General features: G+C 38.0%; 1 protein-coding gene and 1 pseudogene across 5 annotated transcripts in view; both read left to right on the top strand.

The window, feature by feature from the left end:
• Window positions 1-13,965, top strand: part of THSD7B (thrombospondin type 1 domain containing 7B) — a 799,570-nt gene extending 785,605 nt beyond the window's left edge. For 4 of the 5 annotated variants that reach the window (XM_044768990.2, XM_070507604.1, XM_070507606.1 and 1 more), the window contains 3 exons: window positions 1,695-1,887; window positions 5,344-5,431; window positions 12,786-13,965. In XM_044768990.2, coding sequence (XP_044624925.1) covers window positions 1,695-1,887; window positions 5,344-5,431; window positions 12,786-12,867 — 363 coding nt within the window. In that variant the 3' untranslated portion in view covers window positions 12,868-13,965. The remainder of the gene's footprint in view (window positions 1-1,694; window positions 1,888-5,343; window positions 5,432-12,785) is intronic. The other variant, XM_044768984.2, reaches the window with a different exon arrangement.
• Window positions 13,966-15,244: 1,279 nt separating this feature from the next.
• On the top strand, window positions 15,245-27,328 carry LOC106845592 (large ribosomal subunit protein uL4 pseudogene; annotated as a pseudogene).
• The last annotated feature ends 22 nt before the right edge of the window (window positions 27,329-27,350 follow it).

Raw genomic sequence — 27,350 nt, forward strand, 5'->3', positions numbered from 1 at the left:
TGGCACTCATAGTGTGCAGTGCATATATATTAAAAAAAAGTTATGCCATGTCTCTCAAGGAAACAGGTTTCTTCCTATAGTATGCTCTTTCCAAAAATGATTAGGTTAAAAATAATTAAAGCTCTCAATCCTATTTTATGGCTCTTCTACTTCAAGGTGGGTTAGTTCTTTACCAGAGAAAAGCTAGTGACTGAGCTTACAGAGGAGCAAAGGAGAAGAAGATATCAGCAGCAACTTCATGGGCTAATGATATCTGCAAGATAGAAGTTGTAGATTTCCACCAACTCTCTGGATACCCTCTTTAATAAAACACACATTACCTTTTCCCTTGAACCTTTGGCCTATGAGACTGGTTATAACTCTTCACTCAGACTAATAGACATGCATCCTGACAAGATGGCTTTCATTGCCAAGCAGATACAAATTTTCTTAATTAGTTCTCTCCATTGAACACTATGTAATGCCTTCAATTATAAGTAACTGGAAATACCACAGTAATTGTCACTGTTATATGATTGCTGCCTATTTGCTAACTGTGGGCAGTTATTAATTATACTATATGCTTTTTTACCTTTTCCTTTTGTAGAAGATTGAGGTGCCCTCTTTAACTTTAGTTATCTATCACTCCTCAAAATCATGTGTTCAGTCAACAATTGATGATCTAAATAAATCTGGCTGATTGATAAGGATTGACATGAGTACTACATGAGGTAGGGCCCGTTCAGAAAATGCCAGATTAAACAGTTTAGGTAAGGAGCACTGATAGCAAAGTCATAGAGATTCATAATCTTATGCTTAATTTTTTTCTGTTCTTCTCTATAATCTCTGTTTGCTGGAGGAAGGAAGAACAATTATTTTCAGTTCCACTTCGAGAGATGGATAGAAATCCTTGTCCATAATACTTCATCAAAGTCAGCTTCTTGGAGAGGTTTTTGTGCATGAAAATGACCAGGAATCCGTAGACAGATACGAAGAACACATTATCACAATGCCAACTAGGAATGTGATGATATGATGTGGTAGTGACATTTGGGCTACTAAAGAGAGGGATATATATGATATATTGTATATGAGATATCATATCATAAATAAATCTCATCCCTCTCTTGGACATGTGCCTTTGGTGAACTCTTTTTTTCCCCACTTGGGCTGCTCTCCTTGAGTGCTGAACCAAGCCAACAAGCAGAGAGGTAGTTCAGACTAGTCAGTGATTAATGGTAGAAGGTGGCAGAGGCATTCAGCAGCTGGAGTAGCAAGAGACCTCAAAGACGCCATGTACATAATCCCTGCTGCTGTGCTTCTCAGCATCAAGGGCAGGTTGGAGGGTGGACAGGAATCTAAAACAGCTGGAGGGAGAGCGGGGGCTAGTTTGATTAACTGCCTTGAACATCTCTATGAGAGAGAAAAGGATGTAGTTAATGCCCTCTATTGACAAAGAATTCTGATTTCATATTTGGAAAGTGTAAGAATTGTAAACCGCTAGAAAAACCTGATAATTTATTTAAGGGTTGGCTTTAGAATTCAGAAAGATGAACTGTTTATGGGATTTTCATCTCTTTGGCAAAGTCTGCTGCTGAAAAACCCTAAATTTCCATGACATAGCATGCAAATATTAAGTGATTCCAACACTTAAGTTGTTCTTTTTTCATCTGCACAACTCACTGTGTAACTTTAGACATATTTTTATTCTGTAGGGTGGAGTCTGTGGTTGTGAGAAGGGCTATACAGAGATAATGAGATCAAATGGTTTCCTGGATTACTGCATGAAAGTACCTGGCTCAGAGGATAAGAAAGCTGATGTGAAAAACCTTGCTGGGAAAAACAGACCTGTGAATTCAAAAATACATGATATTTTTAAAGGATGGTCTCTCCAACCCCTTGATCCAGGTGTGTTTCAGTTATGAGTAAGAAATGCAGATTTTCTCGTGGGGGGTTGGGGTTCACATTGTGGCCCCTGATCATGGTGTGAAGAATGGAGGGAAGGGCAAAAAGAGGAGAGAAGGAAGAGGCAATATGGTTTAGTTCACGGTTTCCCAAATTTGAGTGTTGCATAATGTATGTATGGTCCCCTTTAAATGTAAAATGTTCTCATGGATGGTTGAGGATAAGTCTGCCAACCCCTAAGAGACACTGAATTAAGTAACCAAAATATTAACCTTTAAAAATAGCTTTTAATTGTTAGTTATCTCTGTGAAAGACTTTGCTTTTATAACTGATTTTGTGTATATAATTGAAATTAAAAGCAAAAATTGGAATAGATTCTCAAGAACATACAGATATCTTAGGAAATGTTCAGGGACCCTATCTGGCTTGAGAAACACTAGAGAAATGGAAAAAAGCACCAATTTAGAGGCAGAGAGACCCTTGGCATTGTGGCTCAGAATGTACCTGTTTTATGATTGAGTGTAGTCTCTTCACCTCTCTGGAATTGTTTCCTCATCTATGAAATCAGTCTAGAGGGATCTACCCTGCAGGACTGTTGTTAGTATTAGCACAGTATTGGGCCTGTAGGGCTCAAGAATAGGTGATTATTAAGGACAGGTGTGAATGTTGATTAAATGCTTTCTGTGTATTCTGTGGTTCTGTGCTGATTATATTGCATGAGTCATCTCATTATGTTCTTGCAATCTAATGAGATGCCATCATCCCCATTTTAGAGATTAGGAATCTGGAACAGGCAGTTCAAACTAATTTGACCAAGCTCAAACCACCAGTACCTGACAGGAAGGTTTCAAGGCAAGTCATTAAGCCTTTTCCATAGCACTGGTCTCCGCTTCCCATTTCGTGAAGTGGGCAGAAAATGAAAGTAAGATTCTCTGTGTCTTTCATACATACCTCTTCTAGGGAACAAAATGCTACCTATGACAGGAAAATAGCATAACTGACAGGGCATGGAGAGGGAAGAGACAGACAAGATCAGGTATAATATGCCCTGGGAACGTTGCTCCCAGACCCTAGGCCTTTGCTGTACCCAAAGTGCCTTGATGATGTGCTTAAATGAAGCAAAAACCAGAGCTCCAGCCCAGAGGACTCTAGATTTAGTGAGGGAAACAAGATGTACCCTCTTCAACCACCTTTAGAGGATGACCACAATATCTTATTCACTTTTGATTCCCCTATATGTCTAGAAATGCCATAGATGTTTAAAACCATCATATTCACTGTGACTAAATTAGCAGTAGATTTAAATTTGAAGGAAGCATGATATGAAATGTAGGCAGGTTCACCCATTGCCTGTAGACCTTATTTCTGGAAGAGAATTAGGGTGAGGTCCCAGGAAAATGGGTCCCTTAATATTTGGGGGTCTAACTAAAGCATCAATAGTATCATATATTTGAATGCGTGTGTGTATACACACACATGTATATATACCTACATACATATGTATGCATTCATATATACCACTGTGTACATTCGTATGTATATAAGCATATATATAATATATATTTAGTCTGAGAAGAGAGTTTATAACTTTCACTAGGTTTTCATGATGACAGTGTAAACTGGAGTAACATCTTGAAGGACATTTGGGCACTATCACACATTTTGATCTAAAATTTCTCTCCTACAAAAATAAATAACATAAAATTTATCTCCTAGAAATTCACCATACAAATATATACACATATACTAAGAAGTATGTAAATGATATTCATTACATGATTGCTTGGTACATAGCAAATGAGTGGAAACAACCTACATGTCTATAAATAGAATGGGAAAAAATATGATAGAATTCTGTAATATATCTCCGATATATTGAAAAGAATGAGATAGGCCAGCTTTTATGAATTAGCATGGAAATATTTCCAACATATATTGCTAAGTGGAAAAAAAAGTACCAAAGTGAATGATATATTCCACTTGTGTCTTTTTAAAAAAGATCTTTTTGTGTGTATGTACTCATATGCTTGCATATGCAGAGAAAATTATGAAATGATTCACAAGGAAACTGGTAACAGTGGTAGCTCCTAGGGAGGGAACTGAGCAAGGATGGCAGAAGACTTATTTTTCACTACATATCTTTTTTCAATAGTTTGAAGTTTGATCCAATCCATTCTATTATTATAAAAAGTTTTATTAATTCTTTTTTCAGTAACATGGTTTAAAGGTCATGGACCACATACCTCTACTCTAGGGATTTAAAAACACTGAATCCTCCCAGTGCTTCAGCTCTGTGAGATTTAGGGGTAATAAGATGAAAGGTGTGTTCTCACTCAGGGAAGTCTTTTTTTTTATTGCCAGTGTAAAACACTCAGAATAGGGGATTTCATCATTAGTGTCTCAAAGAGATCAGAATCAAAGCTTTGTTAAAAATTTTATGACCATAGAAAAATATCATTACTACATTAAAACCTCATTCTAAAACCTGACTGAGGCTTGGAAGTGTCTTGTAAGCAAAAACTATAATAGGTAGTCGTAATATAATTGAACATAATTGTGATTTTTATTTCAAACAAGTGTTGTTTACAAAAGACTTTGGTTTTTCATCTCACAGAAGCCTTAGAATAAGATACTAAGTGTAATTAACTGCAGGTTGAAAAAAACACATATGTAGTTTAGTGAAACTTCCGTGTGTATATATCTTTCTGAAAGGAATGCAGTTTCGTTGGGATGCTAAGGCATTGCCTTGGTCAGTCCAGTTCTAAGTTTAGTTAACTGTATGCTCACATAAAATGGAACAAAACACATTAGATTTCTAGAAATAACTCAAATTTCTATCATATATAGAAAAGACATACATAGACTCAAGTTATACCTTATATAGTGAAAATCACAAAATTGATGAGACTATTTGCATAATCTGTTTTTCAACTCTAGCAGATATCAAATCCAAAATAATGTATCCACGTACACATGCAATTATAATTTTACAGTAATTTGGTGAATTGATTAGCTTGTTTGGTCATATAGTTTTTTTTTTTTTTTTACCCAACATCATTCAGGGAGCAAAGCCACCAAGATGATCATAGTAGTTTTCTTTGCCTGCAGGATTGTCCCTTATTTCTCTTTTCTACTTATGTTGTCAAAATATTTTGCAATACTTCTGTATTATATGCATGACTATACAGACATGAAAATAAATTCAAAGTTGCCTGCCAATTTTTAGACTTTATGAAGTAATGATTGTCAGTGTCTGTTTAGCATTGTGAAAAATTTAGTAGACTGTCTTAGGTTTTTACCTGTTTTTTTTTTTTTTTTTTCATTTGAGAGCTGCCACATATGTATATTTCTACCTATGACCTATGCAAGTCTCAGAATTCAGAAGGGAAATATATTGTAAGTTCAGATGAGAAATACAGCTTTTGTACACTAAGCTTATTTTATCTCTATTTTAAACAGATGGTCGAGTAAAAATTTGGGTTTATGGCGTTTCAGGTGGTGGTTTCCTTATCATGATTTTCCTAGTATTTACTTCCTACCTTGTTTGGTAAGTACTAATTATTAAAAAGTTTATATTCCATGTTTTATGGTATATAAAAACATATTATACTAAAAGGAAACAAGTCAGGACCATTGGCCATTATAACAGGAGCCTTGACTTCCCAAATAGTCACCAACAGTAGAATTGTTGGATAGCTCAAGTGGGAGATTATCTTTATTGTCCTCATTTGAAATAACATTTCTATTTGGTTTTCAAATAACATCAGAAAGTATAAGAGACAAATCATTAGTCAAGACTTTCCCGTTTTAGTATTTTGATTTAGATCAGTAGTTTTCAGCTTTGACTGCACAGTGGCAACTCCTGGCATCTCCTGGGGACAGGTACTCCAGTCCCAGCCCTGGAAATTCTGATTTAATTAGTCTTTCATGTAGTCTGCATGATGAAAAGTGCCCTAGGTAATTCTAAAATGCAGCCAAGGCTGAGAACCATTACTTTAGATAATTCTAGTTTTTAAATTTTGTTCTTAAATTGGCCTATTTTGATCAGTTAGGTTAACAAACAGGTTAACTGTTTGACCAGTCCGTCCAAACAGCCTGTTAGTATATTGTAAATAGTAGAGCCAGGTGTTATCTACACTGACCAGCCCTGAGAGGAAACTTCACTGCCAATTCCAGGAACTCCATTTTGTAAGTGACTAGTTTCTGAAAATCCATTCTTCTCAGAAAATTGTGATTAGTTTATCGTACAGAATACGTTTTAGCTTATGAGCTGGTCTTGAAACCAGGCAGATGTAAATATATTTGAATGTTTTTAAGTGTGTTGAGAATATTTTATTAGCTTCCTAAGCAAAATTTTCAAAGGATTTTTTTATTTTCATGAGATCAAAGTGTTACTTCACTTTTTTCTCCAAAGCGAGATATTTATATTCATCATCTGTCTCATAGACTATTTCCTTGAATTTTTACCCAAGTTTTAATCTCGATTCAAATCCAGCCTTTGTACATTTAGCCTCAAATTCTGTTTCCAAGGCTACACAGGTTTTTAAATCTTTGCTCTTGGTTGGTGAAAGTTAGTGACGAAAATAAGATGACTTTAATTCTTTCTGCCACTTATCGTGATAGAAATTGAATCTCTAGAAATTGAATTTCTATCCAACTTATGTTTCCACAGTGTTGTAGTAAAAAGTAACACCCTCAGTTGGTCATTCACCCTATAATCTAATGATTTGACCTATTTTTATGCTTGAATTGATCAGTTTTGTAGGCGTTGACTAGATCTGGTCTTAATGAACAAATGTGAAGTTGAAAGCATTATATGAGGCTCATAGTGAAAGGAAGAATTGAACTACCAGAAAACATTACAAAAAGAGGGAAAGGTCTTAAATTGCAAAAAAGGGCATGAAGGTTTGACAGATGAGAAAGTGCTCTCAAAGCAATGGCCCAATACAGTGTAAGATAATCAGATAGTCTATTCATCTGTAAAAGCTTGGATATGTTCTAGTTGTTATATCTAGCCACATCCCCAAATTCAGATACTATGGTTCCCTCTTCCCTCGAATATCTAAAATTAACATTTAGTAATACTCATTAATTTTGCCTTTTTATATTTCTCACTTCCTCTAACTTAAAATTGTGTTAATCTTAATCCGTTCCTTCACTAATGAATATTTACCGAGGCCCTTTCTGCCTGACTATAGGCTCTGGGGATTAATTAGATACATCACTGAATTCTGGTAAGAAACAATTTTCTAAGGAAGTTTTCATGTAAAAGATCAAAGGAATTTCCCTTTACTTTTCAGTAACCAAATTACGTAAATACTTATATACATTATTTCTCATATCAATTATTTTTATCCTCAATGCCTGGTCTAAATAATTCCCCTTTGGGAGTAGCACAATAGCTGCATATTTGGACTTGTTACAAATGCTCTCATCTGCATTCTACAGCCAGATTAGTCTTCTTAAAACTTGGCCAGGCGATCAGTCCCTCTCCTACCCAGACACAAGCAGTGGCTTCCCACTGACAGCAAAATGAAAGTCATGTTCTAGCTGCCTGGCCAGTCAATGGAAGGCTTCCACAATTTGAGCCCGAACAACTCTTTCAACTTCATCTTCTATTTTATCATTGTAGAAAAAAAAATTCTTTCCCTAATAAACTTTTCTTATTCTGAAAAAAATAGTAAATTTTCTACTCTCATATTTAACTATGTAACCAATGTTCTTAATTATACATGCCATCAATAATCCTACATTACATATTATTTTGTTATAAAATACTCATTTTCTCTAATTTCCTAACACGGTTGTATTCCAAGTTCACATCTTATTTCAGATCAGTCACACTGTCATTGCTTTAGTCTCCTTTCCACAATCACATTCAGTTCCTCAAGTTTCCCATATTCATTTCCATCCAGTTGTTTGAGCTAAAGCACTGCTTTGAATCTGTTTGTGTTGCTGTTTCAGAGCTTTTATCCCAAGACCCAAGTACCTAGAACCATATATTAGAGAAGTTGGCCTTTTTATTTGTACTGTGTATGTATATTTATGCTCTCTATTTAGAAAAAACTTTTGTATTGTAAAGGTAGCTCCTCATAATATGAAAGACTTATAGTGGTTGAGTAAGGCTACCACCTCTTTCTGAAGGATAATTTTTGGCAAGAAGTAACCTTATATTAGGGCACTTACAATGGCACTTTCTAGTTTCACAAGGAGGCTTGTGCCTTCATGGTTTATTCCCTATGTCCCAATCATCTAGAAAGAATTTTTCATCGTTAGCTATTGGCATTCCACCAGTTCTTCCAAGTAAAAGTCAAATTTTCCTTATCAAACAGTTTGGAATAACTTGTCAGTACCTCCTCCATTTACTCCACACTGATAGTGTAGTTATTTGTATCAACATCTTCCTCGTCCACTCAACACCAAGGACTTTGTGGGGGGGAAGGGGAAGAGGTGTAATGACTATGTTTCATTGGTGTATTTTTCAGAGCACAAGTTTGATAAATATTTATTGAACAAATGAATAAGTGGGTGAATAAAAGAGTGGATAAGTAAAACAATTTATTGCCCATGATTTTCAGAGACAAAGGTCAGGAAAAAGAATCTAATATTTATATTTCAAACAAAGTACCTTACATAAGGCAATCTATGTAATAATAAGTGAATGAGAAGTTGCTATTTTCATTCTTATTTTAAAGAGAGAGTAAGTGAGCCTCAGAAAAGTTAAGTAATTTATCTGAGATCATTAGCCTGGTAAAACCAACTCCAGATTGGCCTAACCCCCGAGGATATACTCTTTCCACTGGTCTTCCAGTCTCTGTAATTTCTTTCCCATGAATAATACTGAAAACTCTTTAGACTCAAGGTGGTATCTACAGCTTTCACAGTTTTTAGAGGCTGCTCTTTTCCCAAGTAAACTAAGCCATAGACCTGGGAACAGACCTATTGATATCAAAACACATACCATTTACTGTTACATATGAGATGCCTAAAGAATCCAAATAGATGCTTCCACGGCATCTCCTTCTATTAAATAGCTTGCAGAAGAGTTAGAGGATGAGTTTTGGAGATTTTATATTTTTGCTCCAAAATAAAAGGCTTGGGACAAGAGAACTGCTGTAATATGCCAACTCTTAGGTGTATACTTCAGATGAAAGCAATTTATAACAACACTTGGGAACGCTTTTGACAAAATATAGAAAAATAGTCTTCTTAAGGACCACCTTGTGCACATACAACCCTTTGTACATCTGCCATTAGTGTTCAGAGTTTTTGAAATATTACTGATTCCCCAGGTCCCCTGCCAATAAAGATCCATGAGGCAATTTAGTGAGGATGACCACTGGGTGAATTTGTAGTTAATCTAGACATAGTGCCTGGAAGTTACTTGGGATAACGACATCCATTCTGCCTTGCTCAGCACAATTCAGTAAATGGGCTCTCATTCTGCCCAAGTTTGAGTGGTGCCCCCACTTCCAGAGGGTCGGCTCTCACAAGTAGCTGCCTATACAAAAGAGTGTTTCGGGCTTTCATCAAGCTATTTAATCTCCACTGGCCTCAGGATGGGTCCTTGTAGCTTGAATTCAACAGCACTAAGAAGCGCCAGCAGCTTGCTTGTCAGTTCGTAATGAGCTCACATTTCTGCCTTAATGGATTTATCCTTTGCTACAAGGCAAATGATCGTGGAAGAGGTTCCTTTAAAATGTGTCAGTCAATGATCTCTTACAGCCAGGGTCGCATAATGGTTTTATTTCTTGTGCCAACTCTAAAAATGGGGGTGGCTGTCAAGAGTGCTCCATTAGGAAGAATTATGAGGCTGTACCTCGGCCCAACAGGAAAGAATAGCATGATGGATTAGAGGTGTGCACCGGGGGTACAGCATGACTAGTGGTGGTGGCAGCCTATGTGCCAGGCAGTTGTGGGTCCTGATTTAGTGTGAGTGAGGCGATCACACCTTTTCTAATTGAGCAGAGGAGTTAAAGAGGAAAAATCCTTTAAAAAAAAAAAAAAGGCAAACCCTTATTTCTTAAGGGGAAAATGAATACCAGTAAGGGAGAAAGGAAAGGAAGCAGGGGCCTCTGAAGACCTGTCTCCTGGTTGCTGGCTTTGCTTTGCTCAGCTCCTCCTCTTAGGTTCTTTCTAACTGACCAGGAAGTTTTGTAAAGCCACAGCTACCCAGCAAAGTACCATCTTATTCAGCAATTGCCAAAATTTGAGAACTTTCAAACTCTATAAAAGTTCTCAATGTCTCACATTCATTGTTGTGATCTTAGTATCTGTAATTTGAGAGGTTACACAATATGAAAAAATTCATAATAAAATCAATCTTCATCACAATGATCCCAAGCACACCCCTTGGCCCACAGAAATCCAAGGCCTACATAGTAGGAGCTCACTCTTTTTTCACAGAGGTGGACACAATGTTCATATTTCCATCCTTGGAAACTGGTATAATATCTGATATTTTGAGCACAATTTTCCAGGCCTGGCTCACCGAGGTTGGCCCAGTTTAGCCATCTCTCTGGCACTATCATTGTCTTGTTATAAAGATCCAGCCATCTCTATCCCTCCTCCCCACTCCCCAGAACTCAGCTCTCCCATGTCTCTTTGCCTAATAGTCCTGAGCAAATACCATTTAAGAGTGGATTGCCACAAACTCTGACTGGAATCACCTACATTTCTTCCCCCTCTCCTCAAAAAGGCAGGAGAGGTGGGAGGCGGAAGACCCCTATTGTCATTTCAGATGAACCTACTCATATTCTTCTTTGATATTAGGACAGCCCCCACTATCACCATTGCCACCACCAGGATCTACAAACTGTCACTTGCAAGTTGTCATAAATTCTTACTTATGTGATTTCTTAGTACCTGTAAGTGCTGCAGATTGGGCTACTCAGGACTGCATTTCAAGCTGGATCCATTGTCCATGCCAGAGCCTGAGCCCAGCAATGTGACAAGAGCCACTGGAATATACATGTATATTAATCTAAAGTTGAATGTTATTCAGCTAATTATGCAATAAATACCCTTTGCGATATGGAAAAGACCCGGGAAGCAGGAAGTCGGAGGCTGCAGGTCCCTTTGCAGAGGATTCTAAAACATGTTTCTGCCTCTCTTCAGCTTCTCTGGTTGGAAACTGTGTGCCTGCAGCCCGTGCCCAGCACCCAGCACTCATCCAGTGAGCACCCATTGCATGCCCAGTGCCAGGGTGGGGCCACTGATAGGATCTGTGGTTCTTTGGAGTAGTTTCTTTTTCAATAATTTTTAATTTCTCTCTTTAGCTTCTATAATTTGCTTCAAACATCAAACCAAATAGTTTTTCTCCTTGAATTGGAACTTGAGCATTTTAAAATAGGAGGTTCTCCCTACAACCATTTTAATTTTATCAAACATCTTTCTTTTAGTATGGTATAATTCACATAAAATTTTCCATTTTAACCATTAAGTGAAAGAAGCCAGACGCAAAGGGCTGCATACAGTATGAATTCATTATATGAAATATCCACAATAGGCAAATCTATAGAGGCCGAAAGTTGGTAAGTGGTTGTCAGGAGCTGCAGGGGCGGGGTAGAGAACGGGGAGAGTGCTTAGCGGGTACAGAGGTTCTCTTTGGTGTGATGAAGATGTTCTGGAACTAGATAGGGTTAGTGGTAACACAACATTGTGAATGTACTAGATGCCACTAAGTTGTACACATTGAGATGTTTGCTTTTAGTTTAAATTCACTTAGAGTATAAAAATTAATTCATATGTACAGATAAAAAAAAATTGTTTCTCCCAAGTGCCTAATTAATGGCACATGTGTAGAGAGAATGTGCTGAGGAGGTTAAAGGTGTGGGTCTGGGTGTTAGACTTGCTTAGAATCCGGGCTCTGCCACTCACTCAGTCACCTGAGGGAAGGTAAACAACCTCTCTAGTCCTTCTCTGTAAAGTAGCAATAATCCTAATGCCTCCGTCTCAGGGTTTTCCTGAAATTTATGGAGATATTTTATGTAAGATGCCCAGCAAAGGGCTTGGCACTTAGTATGCATCCAATTAATAATAGCTGTTACTGTAAAATAAATTTAGAGACAGGAGGGAGATAGCTCCCTGCTAGTGAGAATAGGTCAAAAGAATGCTGGCTCTGGAAGCCTGGCAAAGCAAAGGCGTTGAGTAGGAAGGGAAACAGTACAGTGTGTGTGTGGGGGGGGGGGGGGAGGAGTGAGATGCAGTGTGTTGCTTTAAATAAAGACTTCAAACTATGAATATTCATAAACATAATGGAGGTTCACCCATACTAATAATCAGAGTGTAAGGCAGTTGTTTTGCCCCAAATCTGGGGCATCACTGTGTGATTTGAGAATGGTGCTCAACTTCAGCATCTCTCCCTGTGAGAAGGAACAGCAGCCCTCTTGACCTGGCAAAGTTGTTGATCGCAGGTAAAACAGACCAGGTGAGAATAGCTTTGTGTGGTGCACGATCAGTGCAATTTTCCTGACCGGCTCTGGTGATTTGGCAGCTAAGTGTCAGGTTTCAGGCCAGAGCAGAAATATGTTTACTTAAAAACAAGACTAGGGGAAGGCACAGGAGTCTGGCTGCTCCAGCTGCTTATGATGTTAAACATCTGTGACGTGGAGGTCGCAGGAGCTTAGGAATTAGCAGCAGATGTCACATTGCTGCGTGTAAACAAGACCAAGAGGGAGAAGTAGTCCTCTAACCAAGTTAATTGTTTCCGCGAAACCATTTTTAAGATTTTGAAAGCACAATGGCTTCTCCTTAACACAGGGTTAAAGTGTACAAGTATTCATCAAAGAAATTCATAAAAGAGAAATGAATCTTTTGTCATTTAACCACTTGAATTTCTGTACCTCACAGTAAAACAGAGCTCCGTGAACTTTATCTCAGGAATTCTTTTCCCTTTGCAGCAAGAAGCCAAAACCACATCAAAGCACACCTCCCCAACAGAAGCCTCTGACCTTAGCCTACGATGGAGACTTAGACATGTAACCTGAAAAAGAAATCCAAATGTAGACATCAACTGCCTTAACCGCTTTCTCTTTTGTAGCTCTCAGACTTCTCAGTTTTTTGAGGAATCTCATGATGTGATATATTGGGCAGAATACAAATATTGCAAAAGTAATATTGCCTCAACTTCATTTTGACATGGAGTCAAGGATTATTTGGTCTGCCATTTTGCTTTCCAGTTGTTTATGGGTGTGAGTGTTTAATTTTTTGATTTTCTCGAGGGACCTGAAAACCCTTCTCTTCCTGTTTGGAAATGGGAGGAAGAAAACATGATGGAATTCCCACAGACTTGAGTCAACTTTATCTTCAGCAGCATGACAATCCGGAGGAAAGTCCAATCAAGGCATTTACTGTAAATGACGAGTCTGACACTGCATTGTTACGCACTATATTAGTGCAGGTCTTTATTCTTCCCATACTTCAACACTGAGTTTCTAGAGTTTACATTGGTTCAAAGACTTTCAAATTGGATTGCCTATTTTCATGAACACAGAGAGAATGGGTTACCATTTCAGAAATTCTCTGAGTTTTTATCTTTAAATATTGTATTTTGTTTTGTAGCCAGGGGATGATGGCACTTCATGGGTTGTGTCTATTGAAAAAGATGGAATGTACGCAATCGCTGGGCTAGATGAAAGCTGGGTGGTTTCTGAATGAAATGTGTACTGAATGTTAGGGTGTACAAATGAAATAGGTGGTTATATTGGAGAATGAGGTAGATTCTTTGATTACTAAAACTGTATTTTAACTAAACTTAGCCATGTAGATATAGCGTTAACCACATACAGTTGTAATTCAGTTTAATGATGACAAACTCTGCTTTTGTAATTTCAATTTTCTTATCTGAATATTTATAAATTCTTCTTTTGAATTTAATTCTGACCTCATTTAATATACATCAAACGCCGATCCTGATGTAGCAAGTCTTGCTTTTATAAGGTTTCAATAATATCCAAAACAACACATTGAAAAGCTGAAACCATTTTATGACGATAATTGTTTGTAATCGTAGATGTTGAAAGTAAGAAGGTGCCATCTTGTGGTATTGACTTGTATTTATAACAAATAAAGTGCTCAAGAGACTGAGATGTTGGCTGTTCTAGATTTACTCACTTCTGAAATGCCCTTGCTTTGATGAAAAAGTTTTAATGTTTCCCTGTGTCATTGTTTTAGATTTTGACAGCTGAAATCACTGACAGAGAAAAGGAATCTTACCCCACATTCTCAACACTGTCAAGTATACTATAAAAAAAAAGCCAACAACAATTAGAGTAGCTTTTAAGGAATATTTAAAGCTCAGTTAAGACTCGAACCAACCACTGTAATAATGCAAACACCGTTATGTAAATGACCGGAAAGACCTGAGAAAATGGGAAAGGTAGAAATGTGATACAATGAGCAAGATAGAGGATGTTTTCACTTATACTATGACTTCTGTTAACCATTTAACACTGATTAACTGATTTTGTCCAATGGCACCATGATTTTAAAAGAAAGAAGTTTATGCAAAGAGAATAGCTTATGGCAACAGCGTGGTTGAGGAAAAAACTCCTAGAGCTGTACTTTTGTAAATTCGCTTTAGCTAAAGCTTCAATAGTCTTCACAGCAATTCAAGAGATCCTGCTTCTGAGATCAAAACCCAGCTGTGCCCTTTGCTACCTACATGATACCATACAAGGATACCAATTCTCTCTGCCGCAGTTGACCCACAAAATGAAGATAAAATCGTTTTTCTCTTACGTTAGACGTTAATAATAAACCCAAAGTGGGGTTCTGTTTAAGACAGCGATGTTGGAGGATCCTGAGCTGACCTCCTCCTACAGATGCACTGAATATCCAGATACACATAGAACAGTCCCCTCTGAAAGAAATCCAAAAACTCACTGAGTGATTCCTACACATCGGCTGAATGAGAAAAAATGCACATCAAAATGGGTGGAAGAGGCTGAGACACAGTCTGGCCATAAACCCCATGCCTGGCATGCCAACCGTAATCCGGAGAAAACTCACAACCCCCAGCTTCTCCTTGAGGAGCAAAGGGTTTGAACCCCACATCTGGCACCCCAACTTTTGAGACTCGCAACTGAGACAGCCCCGAAAACACCTAGTTTTGAGATCCAAAGGGACTTGCATTCCCAAGACGCACAAGCCTATAGGGATCTGAGAGACAGTTCTTAAAGGGCTCACAGATTCACAAGGGCTACCACTCAGGGCCCCAGCGCAGTGGCACCAACTACTGAAAAGCGCCCCGTCTTTCTATGAAAGAAGTCTATCTGCCTATCTTAAAAGCTTTGGCCTGAAAGGCACATATCTAATTTAACATACATCTAGGGGCCTACTGAAATACTCTCTAAAGACCATGGAGGCCAGTGGGCACCATCTTTGCCCTCTCACTCTGCCTCACTCCAGGTTGCCAGTATCTCCCAGAAAGGAGCTTGTACACTTGCCTAGTGCCCTGGTTTTTGCAGCTGCCACCCAGGGAATACCTCCTGATCCACTGGCTCTGGTGGCCAGTAGGGCTTATGTTAGCAGGTCCCACAGGACTATAAAAAAGGGAGAAACATTTTTTTTTAAAAGCTACCCTCTCCCCAGGGTACAGTACAGAGGCAGCAGACAAAAAACCCCAGTCTTTCCATGAAAGACGCCTATTAGCTTATCTTCATAGCTGTGGCCTGAGTAGGTTTTTAATTAAACATACCTGTAGGGGCCAACTGCAATCCTCTTCTGAGATGAGTGAGGCCAGCCAGCTCCATCTTTGGGCTCTCTCTACCCAACCGGAGGTCACTGGTGTCTCCAAGAAGTGAGGTTGTACACACATCTGGGGCCCCAGCTTTTGTAGCTACTGCCCAGAAGACACATCCCTTGATAGCCTGGTCCTGGTGGCCAGTGTGGCTTTTGTTCATTGGTTCAACAGCATGAGCGTATATAGCAGAAGTTCTATAACTAGCTTGCGATATATTTATTTTGACGTGCAGAGGTTTTATATTTTTTGCTTAGTTGCAGTTATTTGAAATTGAGAGACTTTAGACAATAATTTGGATCTCTAGCTTCTCTTGAAAACTTAAGATCTGGTAACAAACACCTCAATCTCTCATAATTTGCTGGTAATAATTTGCTGAAACTGAGTATCGGCTGCTGTCTTAAGAAACGACGTTCACTCTCCACTCATTCACTTAACCAATATTTGTTGAATATCTACCGTGTGCCATCACTATTCTAGGTGCTGAGCAAAAAGAGACCAGCTTGCTGCCCTCATGGCACTTACATACTCAGAGGCAGAGTTAGAAACAAAGCTTGCTGACAAACATGCAAATAAACATATTAACTTGATGATAAATGTTTTAATTAAAACTATGAAGACAATGAGACAGAAAGTAACTTTGCTCAAATCCTACCTTCTCAGTGAGTCATTCCCCAGTAATGGTTGAATACTGTTATCCAGGAGTATTCAAATTACAGCCCATTGGCCAAGTCAGGCCAACTACTTATTTCTGTCAAATTTTATTGGACCACAGCCACGCCCATTCATTGACATGTTGTCCACGGCTGCCTTTGTGCTACAAGGGCAGGGATGAGAATTTGCCACAGAGACTCTATGGCCTGCAAAACCTAAAATATTATCTGGTCCTGAATGGAAAAAAATTGCTGACCCCATTCCTGCTTGAACTCTCAATCTCCTATAGATTTCCCAACTTTTCCTTTTTTCCATAGCCCTGTCATCTCTAAAATTACTTTTACTATATGTTTTTATAGCTTATTGTCTATTTCTTTCTTGCATCAAGATGTTAACACTATGAGAGTAAGGATCTTAATTTTGTTCATATTTGGATCCCAAATGTTTGGAATATGGTAGGTACTCAATGAGTATTCGTAGAATGAGTGAATGAGGTTAGAGAAATATGCAGTATATAGCATATGACCGTGAAAGCCATGGTGAAGAATTTGGATTTTATTCTAAATTTATGGGGAGGCACAAGAGAGTTTTAAACAGTGGAGTGACATCATGTGATCCAGTCCACCATGGTCCCATGACTTACTTCCCCCCTTACCCTGGAGTGACCAGGCCCCTTGATCTGTGTTATTTCCCTGGCCTATGCTACAGATCTTAGTCCAGCAAATACTCCATGAATGAGAAATGATTATGGTAATGGACTCCCAAAAGACTGGTGTTCAGTGACTCTATGTCAGAACATTCCTTTGTGGGCAGAAGCCTCAGGGAGAGATGGGATTACTGGCAAGCTCTGCCCAGTTCTTCAATAACAATATTAAATAGCAAGTTCAGTGATTTTGAAACAGATTGTGGGAATTTCATTTTATTTATTACATTTATTATAATGTAATCAGTTGTCTTCTGAGAAATTTATGCAAAGATATTATTGTAACCAAAGTACAATGAAACCCAGCTTACCAATTAATATAATAGAGTGCACTAGTGTGCCCCCCACGGGTTACAGGTATGCTCAGATATCAATTCCCCTCCACTTAGGGTGTGACCAGAGCCCCCTCTCTCTGTCAGCCATGGCCTTATCCATTTATCCTGACATGTTATAGAATTATTATCATTTTATATGAATGTCATAAGGTTAAGAGGTCCTGCAATGAACAATAATCATAATTTCTTATATTTGTTTTCCAAAAGAGAAGAAAAATCATTGTTTGTGGCTACTGCTAAGATTATGAGGCTCATTAAGACAATTCAACAAAGGTTTCCTGAGTATATTTCTATTTTTAACGAATTTATGAACCAAGGGATGCATATAAATGGATGCACAAGGAAGGCTTGAGTAATTTCATTTGCGGGATTAAGGAGGGGCTTAAGAAGAACATGAAATTTGAGCTACACTTTGAAGAGTGAAGACTTTTTGATGGCATGGAGGAAAGGTGTGCTAATTGGCTCCACATTGCTGCCCCAGAGATTTAAGATAATTTTCACATTCCTTAGAATCAGGACCAAGGCGAGAATAATTTTCACATTCTTGGGTTGGTCCAAGAACAAATCATGATGTGTCAATTCCTTCATCCAGCAGTGTGAAACGGTTTATCATTTACACCTCCTATGGTGGGGCTTCTCAGAACCAAATCACTAAGATTCTCCCTACTAAAGAGCTTCTATCTTGTGTCTACTATGGAGCAGCTTCATCAATCTCACACCAGAAGTGGGAGTTGTGGAAAGCGGAACATGCTACTCAGATACCTAATTAGGAAAACCCTGCTTCAGTTCATTGGTATTTAGACTGAGGAGATGGGGAATATGTAGCCACAGTCTAGGGATCACACATACACACGTACACACACCAAAAAACCTTCCTAGAGTGTTACTTGGCTTTCTTGATTATTATCAAAGAAAAATCAACAGATTAAAACAGTTCAAAAGTGTCAAACAACAAAACTGTGTAATTCAGAAGTTTCCAGATTTTCTTGGTTTATAGGTCCCCCAGTGTCTCCATAATTTTTCGATAATAAGTGCTCAATAGACCAAAGGCAATAACTAACCTTTCTGTTTATGAAGTAGTTAGGGTCAAACAACTTAATAATTGATGCTTAACTTAGTAACATTAAAAAAATACACATAAAAGAAAATTTTTTTTCATTTTTCAGCAACCACAGTTACATACTAAGTGGATTTGTGCTCCTGAAACTTAAACCTTGGAATCAGATTGGATGCTGCCATCCTTATTTCCTATTCCATACAGATTTTCTTTCTCCATTCACTTTGATCACAGCAGTCAATGAAAACCCAGCTTCATAAAGATGTGACATCATCAAAAGAAACGTGGTGCAATCTAGTGTTGAAACATGAACTCAAGCTAGTAGTTCACACCATATCTGTCAGACGCTGCATTTTGCTGTGTTTTCCTTATAAATTTGAAATCTGGTGAATGTAATCTCAAAGAGACCTCTGATACACAGCCAATCAGGATTGTATTTCTGAAGGGCCATGAATACCTCTTGGTTTTAGATATCCATGTCTATTTTTCCAAGGACCTGTTTTTCATTTCAGGGATGAATAACTGCTTGAGCCTCATTTTTTGGTGGTTGTTTTCATGCCACAAAATACAGCTTCAATTTATTTCTCAAATCTCCAAATATCTCTCTATCAAACACTATTGATTTGCTACATGTTTAAAAGCACAAGGGGAGCAGTCAAAGGGCTTTTTTCTGTGTATGACCACTCACCCCTAGTAAATATGTTCTGTACAGATATTATTTTTATAAAGGGTTTCTTTAAAATGGAATAATATGGACTTCTCCTCCAAGTTCCCTATCACCAGACGCTTTACCCAAACACCTCTCATTAACAGCTATTCAACATAACTATCTTTACGTATGACAAAATAGTAAATAGGGGGGCTGGCTCTGTGGCATAGTGGTTAAGTCTGGCACAGTCCACTTTAGTGGGCCAGGTTCATGGGTTTGGATCCCAGGCACAGACCTACACCACTCATCAAGCCATGCTGTGGTGGCAACACACATACAAAACAGAGGAAGGCTGGCACATGTGTTAGCTCAAAGAATCTTCACGACAAAAAAACAAAACCAAATCAATAGTAGACAGGGAACATGCAGTTGGAACAGCAGACAGGAAATAGCAAAAAGTTCCAGAGAAGTGGAAAGAATAGAAGTAAAACATGGAGGATTCATTTTGAAAGGATGCATTTTGAAAGGATCCAAAGCCATTGCCATTAAAAGCAATTTATGGAAGTTTTGTTCCTGACTGTAACATTGCCTGAGAATACATATATATATGCATATGCATGTGTGTGTGTGTCTCTCTCTCTATATATATATATTTGTAAGCATTTCCTCAGAGAACCCAAATTTAAGACCAACAAGAGGAGATCTGAAACTACTCAAGAGTTAATATAGTGTAGCTCACTACATTAGGCAAGAAATAAATTATTATTCTCTTTTTACAGATGAGGTTAGGTACTTTGAAAGATGATTCTCTCAGTATGTTGTAACAAATTCACTAAAATAGGCCTACAACTACTTAAGATTAATCTTTTAACCAACAGACAAGCTATGACCCACAATCTTGTAGCCTAACCAATGTTAAGAATGTCTGTGTATAACATCGCAAACTAAGATCTTCACACTGATTTGTTTGTGATGTCAAGCGTGGCCATGTGGCTGTGCTCCATGCAGGGTCACTGAAGAATCCTAAGAGTTATTGTTCCCATTCTTTCATTTTTAACAGAATAAGATAGTCCCTCTTAATGCTTCTGTAATATATCTTCCCTTGGACAGAATGACAGGACAAGCCAAGGAGGCTAATCACCTCTAGGGGAATGAAGAAGATACCTGGGCAGTTTAAAGAGTTGTCAACAAGGAGGAGAGGGAGAGAGAGAGAGGACATCTAGCGAAGAGTTTCAAGTCCTCCTCTTTGTATACTTGACACAAAAGATAAACATTCACAGCCCCCATGGAGGCTGCAGGGCACTGCCCAGCCCCACGGAGCTCCAGTCACATATAGGTGCGCAATGGGGGGTCACCATTCTCGATGTTTTCTATGTGAATGATTCCAACTGGAGGTGCACAATCTGCAGTCCCAATGGTGTTCAGAGTCTGACAATTTGGAATAATTGCCTCTAATTTTAAAATTTAAAAAAATTATCATTTCATGTTTAAATGAAGAATAAGATGGAATGTTTTACACTGAAGTTAGAACACCAAATAAACAGAGGCTTGAAATGGCAACAACAAATTAAGTCCTATACATTTTTTTACCTGAAAAACTGTGTTTTGTTAATTCTACTCTTTAAACAGAGTGACTTTAAGATCTTAAATTTGTTACATTTTTATCCGCATCATCTCTTTCAAATATTTTGATACCACACCACTATCTTGCCTTATCCTAAGATTCAGAAAAGATGAAAAATAACTTTTTAAGTACTAAATAGTAATTTCAATTCCTTAACTTCCTAGATTTCCCTTAAAAGACCAAACTTCTAGTTTATCAATTTACAGAAACACTAAATATAGACATGACAATATTTGGTGTGTTTTCTTCATTTGCATTGATTAATCTATTTCTAGGCATTATATGCCAGTACCAATTGACTTAGGCCATCTCCCCCCAAAAATGAGTACATTTATAATTAAAGTTTAAAATCTTAATAATTGCACCTAGGTAGAAATTGAAAAATAGCAGATCAACAGACACTTTTAAGGATACAAGATATTTCCATAAATTTGTAAGGACAAACCTTTCAGCTTAAGAAAGATGGCAAATTTATGTCTCTTTTGAAACAAGTTTAAGTAAGACTTTGATTGCAAATAATTTGTAGAAATCCTAGCAAGGGTATACAGAGTGCAGATACACGGCGCTGAATTTATTTGAATTCAAATACAGAAGTGATTTTCCTTTCTGGCAGTTTTCTGAAATGTATATTATGGCTTTGTTTAGTTAAACCAGTTATGACACTTGAGCCTCTGAAATGCTAATATACCTGCCCTCAGCCTCTGAGCGTGTTGATTTTGCTTCTTTGGTGGAACAAATTTCAATCCCTTTCATGCTCAAAACTAAGATGAACAGATATTTGTGTAATGTATATGTTAATTAAAGCACACTGTTCCCTGGGGGCTGGGGAGCATTGTGTGGACTTTAAGGACAGCATTCATTCACTCACATAAAATTCAAGAGCAACAGGGCAGGATGGTGTATTGCTACATGCTGTAAAGTGGCCTGTTATAATAATATATAGTCGTGCACTGCATAATGATGTTTTGGTCAATGATGGATGGCATATAGGATGGTGGATCCATAAGATTAGTACTATATAGCCTAGGTGTAGCAGGCTATACCATCTAGGTTTGTCTAAGTAGGGGAGGAAGAAATTTTCCCCTACCCTTCTAGGCTCTGCTGGCTGGTCTAAGAATTAAATTGACATGAGACAGATTAACAGGAGAAAAACAAAAGTTTAACAACATATATACATGGGAAAAACCAAGAAAACCAAGTAATGCACCAAAATGGCCAAAGCTTTCACCTTAAATACCATCCTCAGCTAAAGACAAAAGCAGCTGTTAGTGACTTCAATGTTAAGCAAAGTTAGTGACTTCAAAGGGAAGGAAGGCAATTCACAGGTAGGTGAAAAGCAAACATTTGGAAAATGAGTGGTCACATGGAAACAGAAAACATGGAGGGGAGCCCACAAACAGGTTTTTCTAGGTTCCTCCCTCTCTACCACCTAGTTCATGTTATGCTGTGATAGCTCCTTCCTGAGACAGGCTTTTAAATCTGAATTCTTTTAGGCAGTTAAGGGGGAGGTAACAAGAAAAACGTTCCAAGTCCTTTGTTTCATTTTTTGGGGGAAGCAAGATTGTCACTAAGCTAACATCTATGCCAATCTTCCTCTATTTTATGTGGGATGCTGCCACAACCTGGCTTGACAAGCAGTGCTAGGCCTGTGCCCAGGATCCAAACCTGTGAACTCCAGCCTACTGAAATGGAGCACACGAACTAAACCATGACACCACTGGGCTGGCCCAAATCATTTTTTTCTTAAAAATAATCAGCCTAAAATATTCCTCATGTTAAAGAGACACTTTTTAGGGTGACAAATCTTGTCCTCCTTCCATATACTCTTTGATGTTCACACAATGATGAAATCAGCTTTTTCATACAAGCTGAAAAATTATCATCAGACTCTGTCACCATTCTGCCCACTAGTAAACCGTGAGCTTGCAGATCAAGAGACAAAACCCACTGGTTGCCCCAATTGCTGCTATGCTCTCATGCCAGCGCAATACACATAGCAAGCAATGCCTGTCCCATTAAGACAACACATCAAAAATCCTCTGGGCTTCAGACGGTCATCCCAGAACATGCTCACTAGCTTCCAACTTGTCTTTTGTCTTGTGGCTGAGGAACTCAAATTTCAAGGGATTTTTCATTTATTATCCATTTTGGTTCTAGTGTCCAGTACCTGTCCCCCAGATAGCCATCAAGCAATCTGGGTTGGAAGATTTGCCAACAAACTCACTCTCCTTCAGACCAACATGACCTTGCTGGTTCCTCCACAACCAGCACCCAGTCAGCCCTCTGAAGTCTTTCTTTGAAGAGTAAGATTTCTAACAAGTATGCGTGTCTTAGAAAGAAAATACAAGGGATACCACAAAGTTTCAAAGTGACCCACAGTTTTATTTACAGGGTAGTGAGTGTTTAGGTCTCACCCTCAATGTGAGGTGTAGCAGCTGACTCCAAACACATGGAATTTCTTGAGTAATTTCATCAGCTTTACATAGGTAAATGCACAGCTCCATAAATCCAGAAAATACACCTGTAGCAGTATTTATTAATTTTAGAAAATAGTTATTGAATTCATGATATGAAAGATGAGCTTGCAGATATGTTCTCTTCCCAATTTTTCATACTTATATTATCTTAAACATTCTATCATTTCTATTTTACATTTAAATATATATGTAAACCTCTGTATATATATATATTTTTCTTTTGAGGAAGATTAGCCCTGGGCTAACAGCTGCCAATCCTCCTCTTTTCACTGAGGAAGACTAGCCCTAAGCTAACATCCATGCCCACCTTCCTCCACTTTATATGTGGGACACCTACCACAGCATGGTGTGCCAAGCGGTGCCATGGCCACACCCAGAATCTGAACTGGCAAAGTCGGGCCAAAGAGGAACGTGCCCACTTAACGGCTGTGCCACCGGGCCAGCCCCTAAACCTCTAAATCTTTAACAGTTGTCTTTTGAACCCTTCTTTTTTTATAATAAGACTATTAACACTTCTCTCCCACCTCCTCTCATCCACATGCCACAGTCATTTTTAATGACCAACACTGTATTCTGGTTGACCGTGTAGCACATTGGATTATATTTTCTTCGCTAGACATCCATTCCAATAGATGTTTTCTTTCATTAATTGCTCAAAATTATGCTCCTTTTTCTTTGACTTCATATTTGGGCTGCCACTTCCCCCTCCCCTCTTGGGTGTCTAGTTGTTTTTTCTCCTTGTATTACATACATTTATCATAGCCTAATTTTTTAACATCATAAATATAGATTGTATGCTATAAAAATTTTGTTTTTCCCCAGTTACCAAGCTCCCAGAGTCCTTCATTCTCTTTCTCCATCCAAACTGGTTGTACTTTAGGGTTCTTTTTTTATAGAGGTCTAATTCCAAGACTTCTATTTATTGTTTGTCTGGATGAATCCATTTTTTCTTAGACCCCATGACTTCCCTCTTCTTACATTACCCCATTATTTTGCTGGTGAACATCCTCAAATAAATTCCTCAGAAGAGATGCATAGAGGCAAATTTTCTGAGTCTTTTCATGTCTGAAGAGAGCATATTCAACCTCATATGGATTGATTCTAGGCTAAAAGAGTTTTTATGTAATAATGAAAGGTTTAATTTTTCAAGAACTATAATCATAATTATTGTAATACATTAATATAGCTTGAAATATAAAATAAAATGTTGAATAAGGTAAAATGAGAAATGATCAAATTTCCTATCAGAGTGGAAGATTTTTAGCATCTCTTTCAGTAAATAATCACTTAAATAGATAAATTGTAAATTTGTGAGTACAATTAGAATCTGTAAATTATGGAAAATCACATCCAATGGCAGAGAATATACATTCATACCAAGCATATATAAAACATGTAAGACCACAATTGTATGGAAATTACAAAGACAAGCTGTCACATAGAGTTGAAAATTTTTGGAAAAATATAAAATAGAGGATGAACCAAGTCAAAGGTCAAGTTTTTTAAAATACTGCAAAACACATAGTCTTGTGGAAAGATTAATCAAAAGAAAAAGAGAAAAGTTACAAATAAAGAATATCTATAATAAAAAAGAGACATATTACATGGTATAGAGAGTGAAAAGTAATGGTAATAACACGATCAACTTCCTAAGAATAAAATTGACAGAAAATTCTCATAAAAAAATAAAACTCAGAAAGAAATTGAAGACATCTTAATATTAAAGAAATGCAATAGATAATTAAATATCTTCCAATACAAGAAATAACTGGCACAGATGACTTTGCTTAAGTAATTCCAAACATTCACAAACTTTTACATGAAATTGTAGAAGAGACAACACTTTCCAACTCATTTAATGAGGCTACCATACCATTGAATCTAAAACAACAAAAGAGTTCATGAAATATGAAAATCATTAGCAAATCTCACTAATAAATGCAATTCTAAAGAAAATATTAACAAATTTAATCTAGCAAAATACATCATGACAATTTGGGGGATATATCCAAGAATATAAGATTAATTGATTAACAATAAGCCAGAGTAATGAAGCACATCAATATATCAAAGCAAGAAACCCTCACGATCATCTCAATAAATACTTAAAGATAATTTGATAACCAATTCATGATAAAACTCTTAATAGAAGGAGTAGAAAAATACTAACTTGATATGGTAGTTAGCATCCAAAAGGGCCCCCAATGATCCTTACCTCTTGGTATTCCTGCACTTATGTAATTCCCTCTCACACTGTATTGGGCTGGTCTGTGTACCCAATAAGGTACTGAGGAAATAATTGTGTGATTTTTGAAGGCTGTTATAAAAACATTTTGGCTTCTGCCTTGCTGTCTCTGGGATTGTTCACTCTCAGGGAAGTCAGCTAGTATGTTGTGAGGGCACTCAAGCAACCTTAAAGTCCATCCGGAAAGGATCTGAAGCCTTCATCCAGCAACAAGTGCCGGCTTGCTAGTCTTATGAGTTGGCTATTTTGGAAGCTGTTACTCCCACTCCAATCTTTCAGATGACTACAACCCTGACTGATATTTTGACTACAACTTACTGCATCCCTGGCTGAAATTTGACTACAGCTTCATGAGAGACAAGCCAGAATGATACTCCTAAGGTGCTCCCAGATTCATTATCCATCGATGATATGAGATAATGCGTGTTTATTGTTGTTTTGAGTCACTAATTTTTAACATGACTTGTTATGCAGCACTAGGTAATTAAGATACCTGATAAAATGTTGTTATACAAACTTATAACACTCAATATACAGTAATGGAATATTAAAATATTTGTGTTAAATAAAAAATAAAAGAAGGAATTCTGATATCATTTGCTTTCAATATCATACATTAAGAGGCTCTAGCCAGCCCAATAAGATGGGGGGAGCTTTTCTAGTTGAGAAGATCATGGCCTTCTCCTCTCCCCACCATCGTTTGTGCATGTCCACTGATATCAGTGTACTCCAAAAAGGGGATCATCTGGCAAAAATGTCACTTGCCTGCTGTGTTCAAGGCTCCCATTTGACCAGACACTGTGAACTTTGTTCACACCAAATTGTGCAAAAACAACAGACAGCCTTGTGCTGTCAGTGAATTAGCAGGTCATCACACCACTGCTGAGTCTTGGAGTACTGGCAAAGCTGTGGCTGGAACCCAAAGTTTGAGGTGATGGGACTCACAGTCTGGCCAGGGTGTTTTCAGAAATACATGTTGTGGGAGCCAAATGTGTTCCCCAACCAAAACCTGGCTTTCTTGCCACTGCAGAGTGAACACTACACTGAAGCAATAAGCCATCTGCTCTGTCCTGGCTGCCTCAGTCTTACCAGCCCTGGTCATGTCTAAAGGTTATTGTATTTAGGAAGTTTCTGAATTTCCTATGATGGTTGAAGATAAAGTTGAAGGCTACAAGAAGACCAAGGAGGCTGTCTTGCTTCTTAAGAAACTTAAGGCCTGGAATGATATAAAATATGTCTATGCCTCTCAGCAAATGAGAGCAGGTGAGGGCAAAATGAGAAGCCGCATCATATCCAGTTCAGGGGACCCTGCATCTTCTGTAATGAGGACAACAGTATTATCAAGGCCATCAGAAACATCTTGGAATTTCTCTGCTTAATGTAAGCAAACTTAACATTTTGACACTTGCTCCTGCTGGGCATGTGGAATTTCTGCCTTTGGACTGGTATTGCTCTCCACAAGTTAGATGATCTGTATGGCACTTGGCATAAAGCTGTCTCCCTCAGAGTAACTATAATCCTCCCATGCACAAGATGCTCAGTAAAGATCTTAGCAGAATCTTGAAAAGCTCAGAAATCCAAAGAGCCCTCTGAGTACCACGCAAGAAGATTAATTTCAGTGTCCCAAAGAAGAATCCACTGAAAAAACTGAGAATCATGTTGAAGCTAAACTTGAATGCAAAGACCATGTGCCAGAACACCATTTTTGGCCAGGCCAAGAGTCACAAATTCCATGTGGATAAGGCAGCAGCAGCACTTGAAGCCAAATCAAATAAGAAGGGATTTCCAGACAAGAAGCCTGTGGTAGGAAAGAAAGGAAAGATGGCTATTGGTGTTAAGAATCAGAAGAAGCCTTTTATGGGAGGAAAGGCTCTGGCTACCAAGAAGTTAGCAGCTGAAATGAAGCCAGCAGAACAGAAACCTTCCAAGAAGAAAAGAAGCTTGCTGCATAAAACTTAAATTTGTTTATTCCATAAAGATC

This window comes from Equus asinus, chromosome 4 (assembly GCF_041296235.1).
Source record: "Equus asinus isolate D_3611 breed Donkey chromosome 4, EquAss-T2T_v2, whole genome shotgun sequence".
Classification (NCBI taxonomy): domain Eukaryota; kingdom Metazoa; phylum Chordata; class Mammalia; order Perissodactyla; family Equidae; genus Equus; species Equus asinus.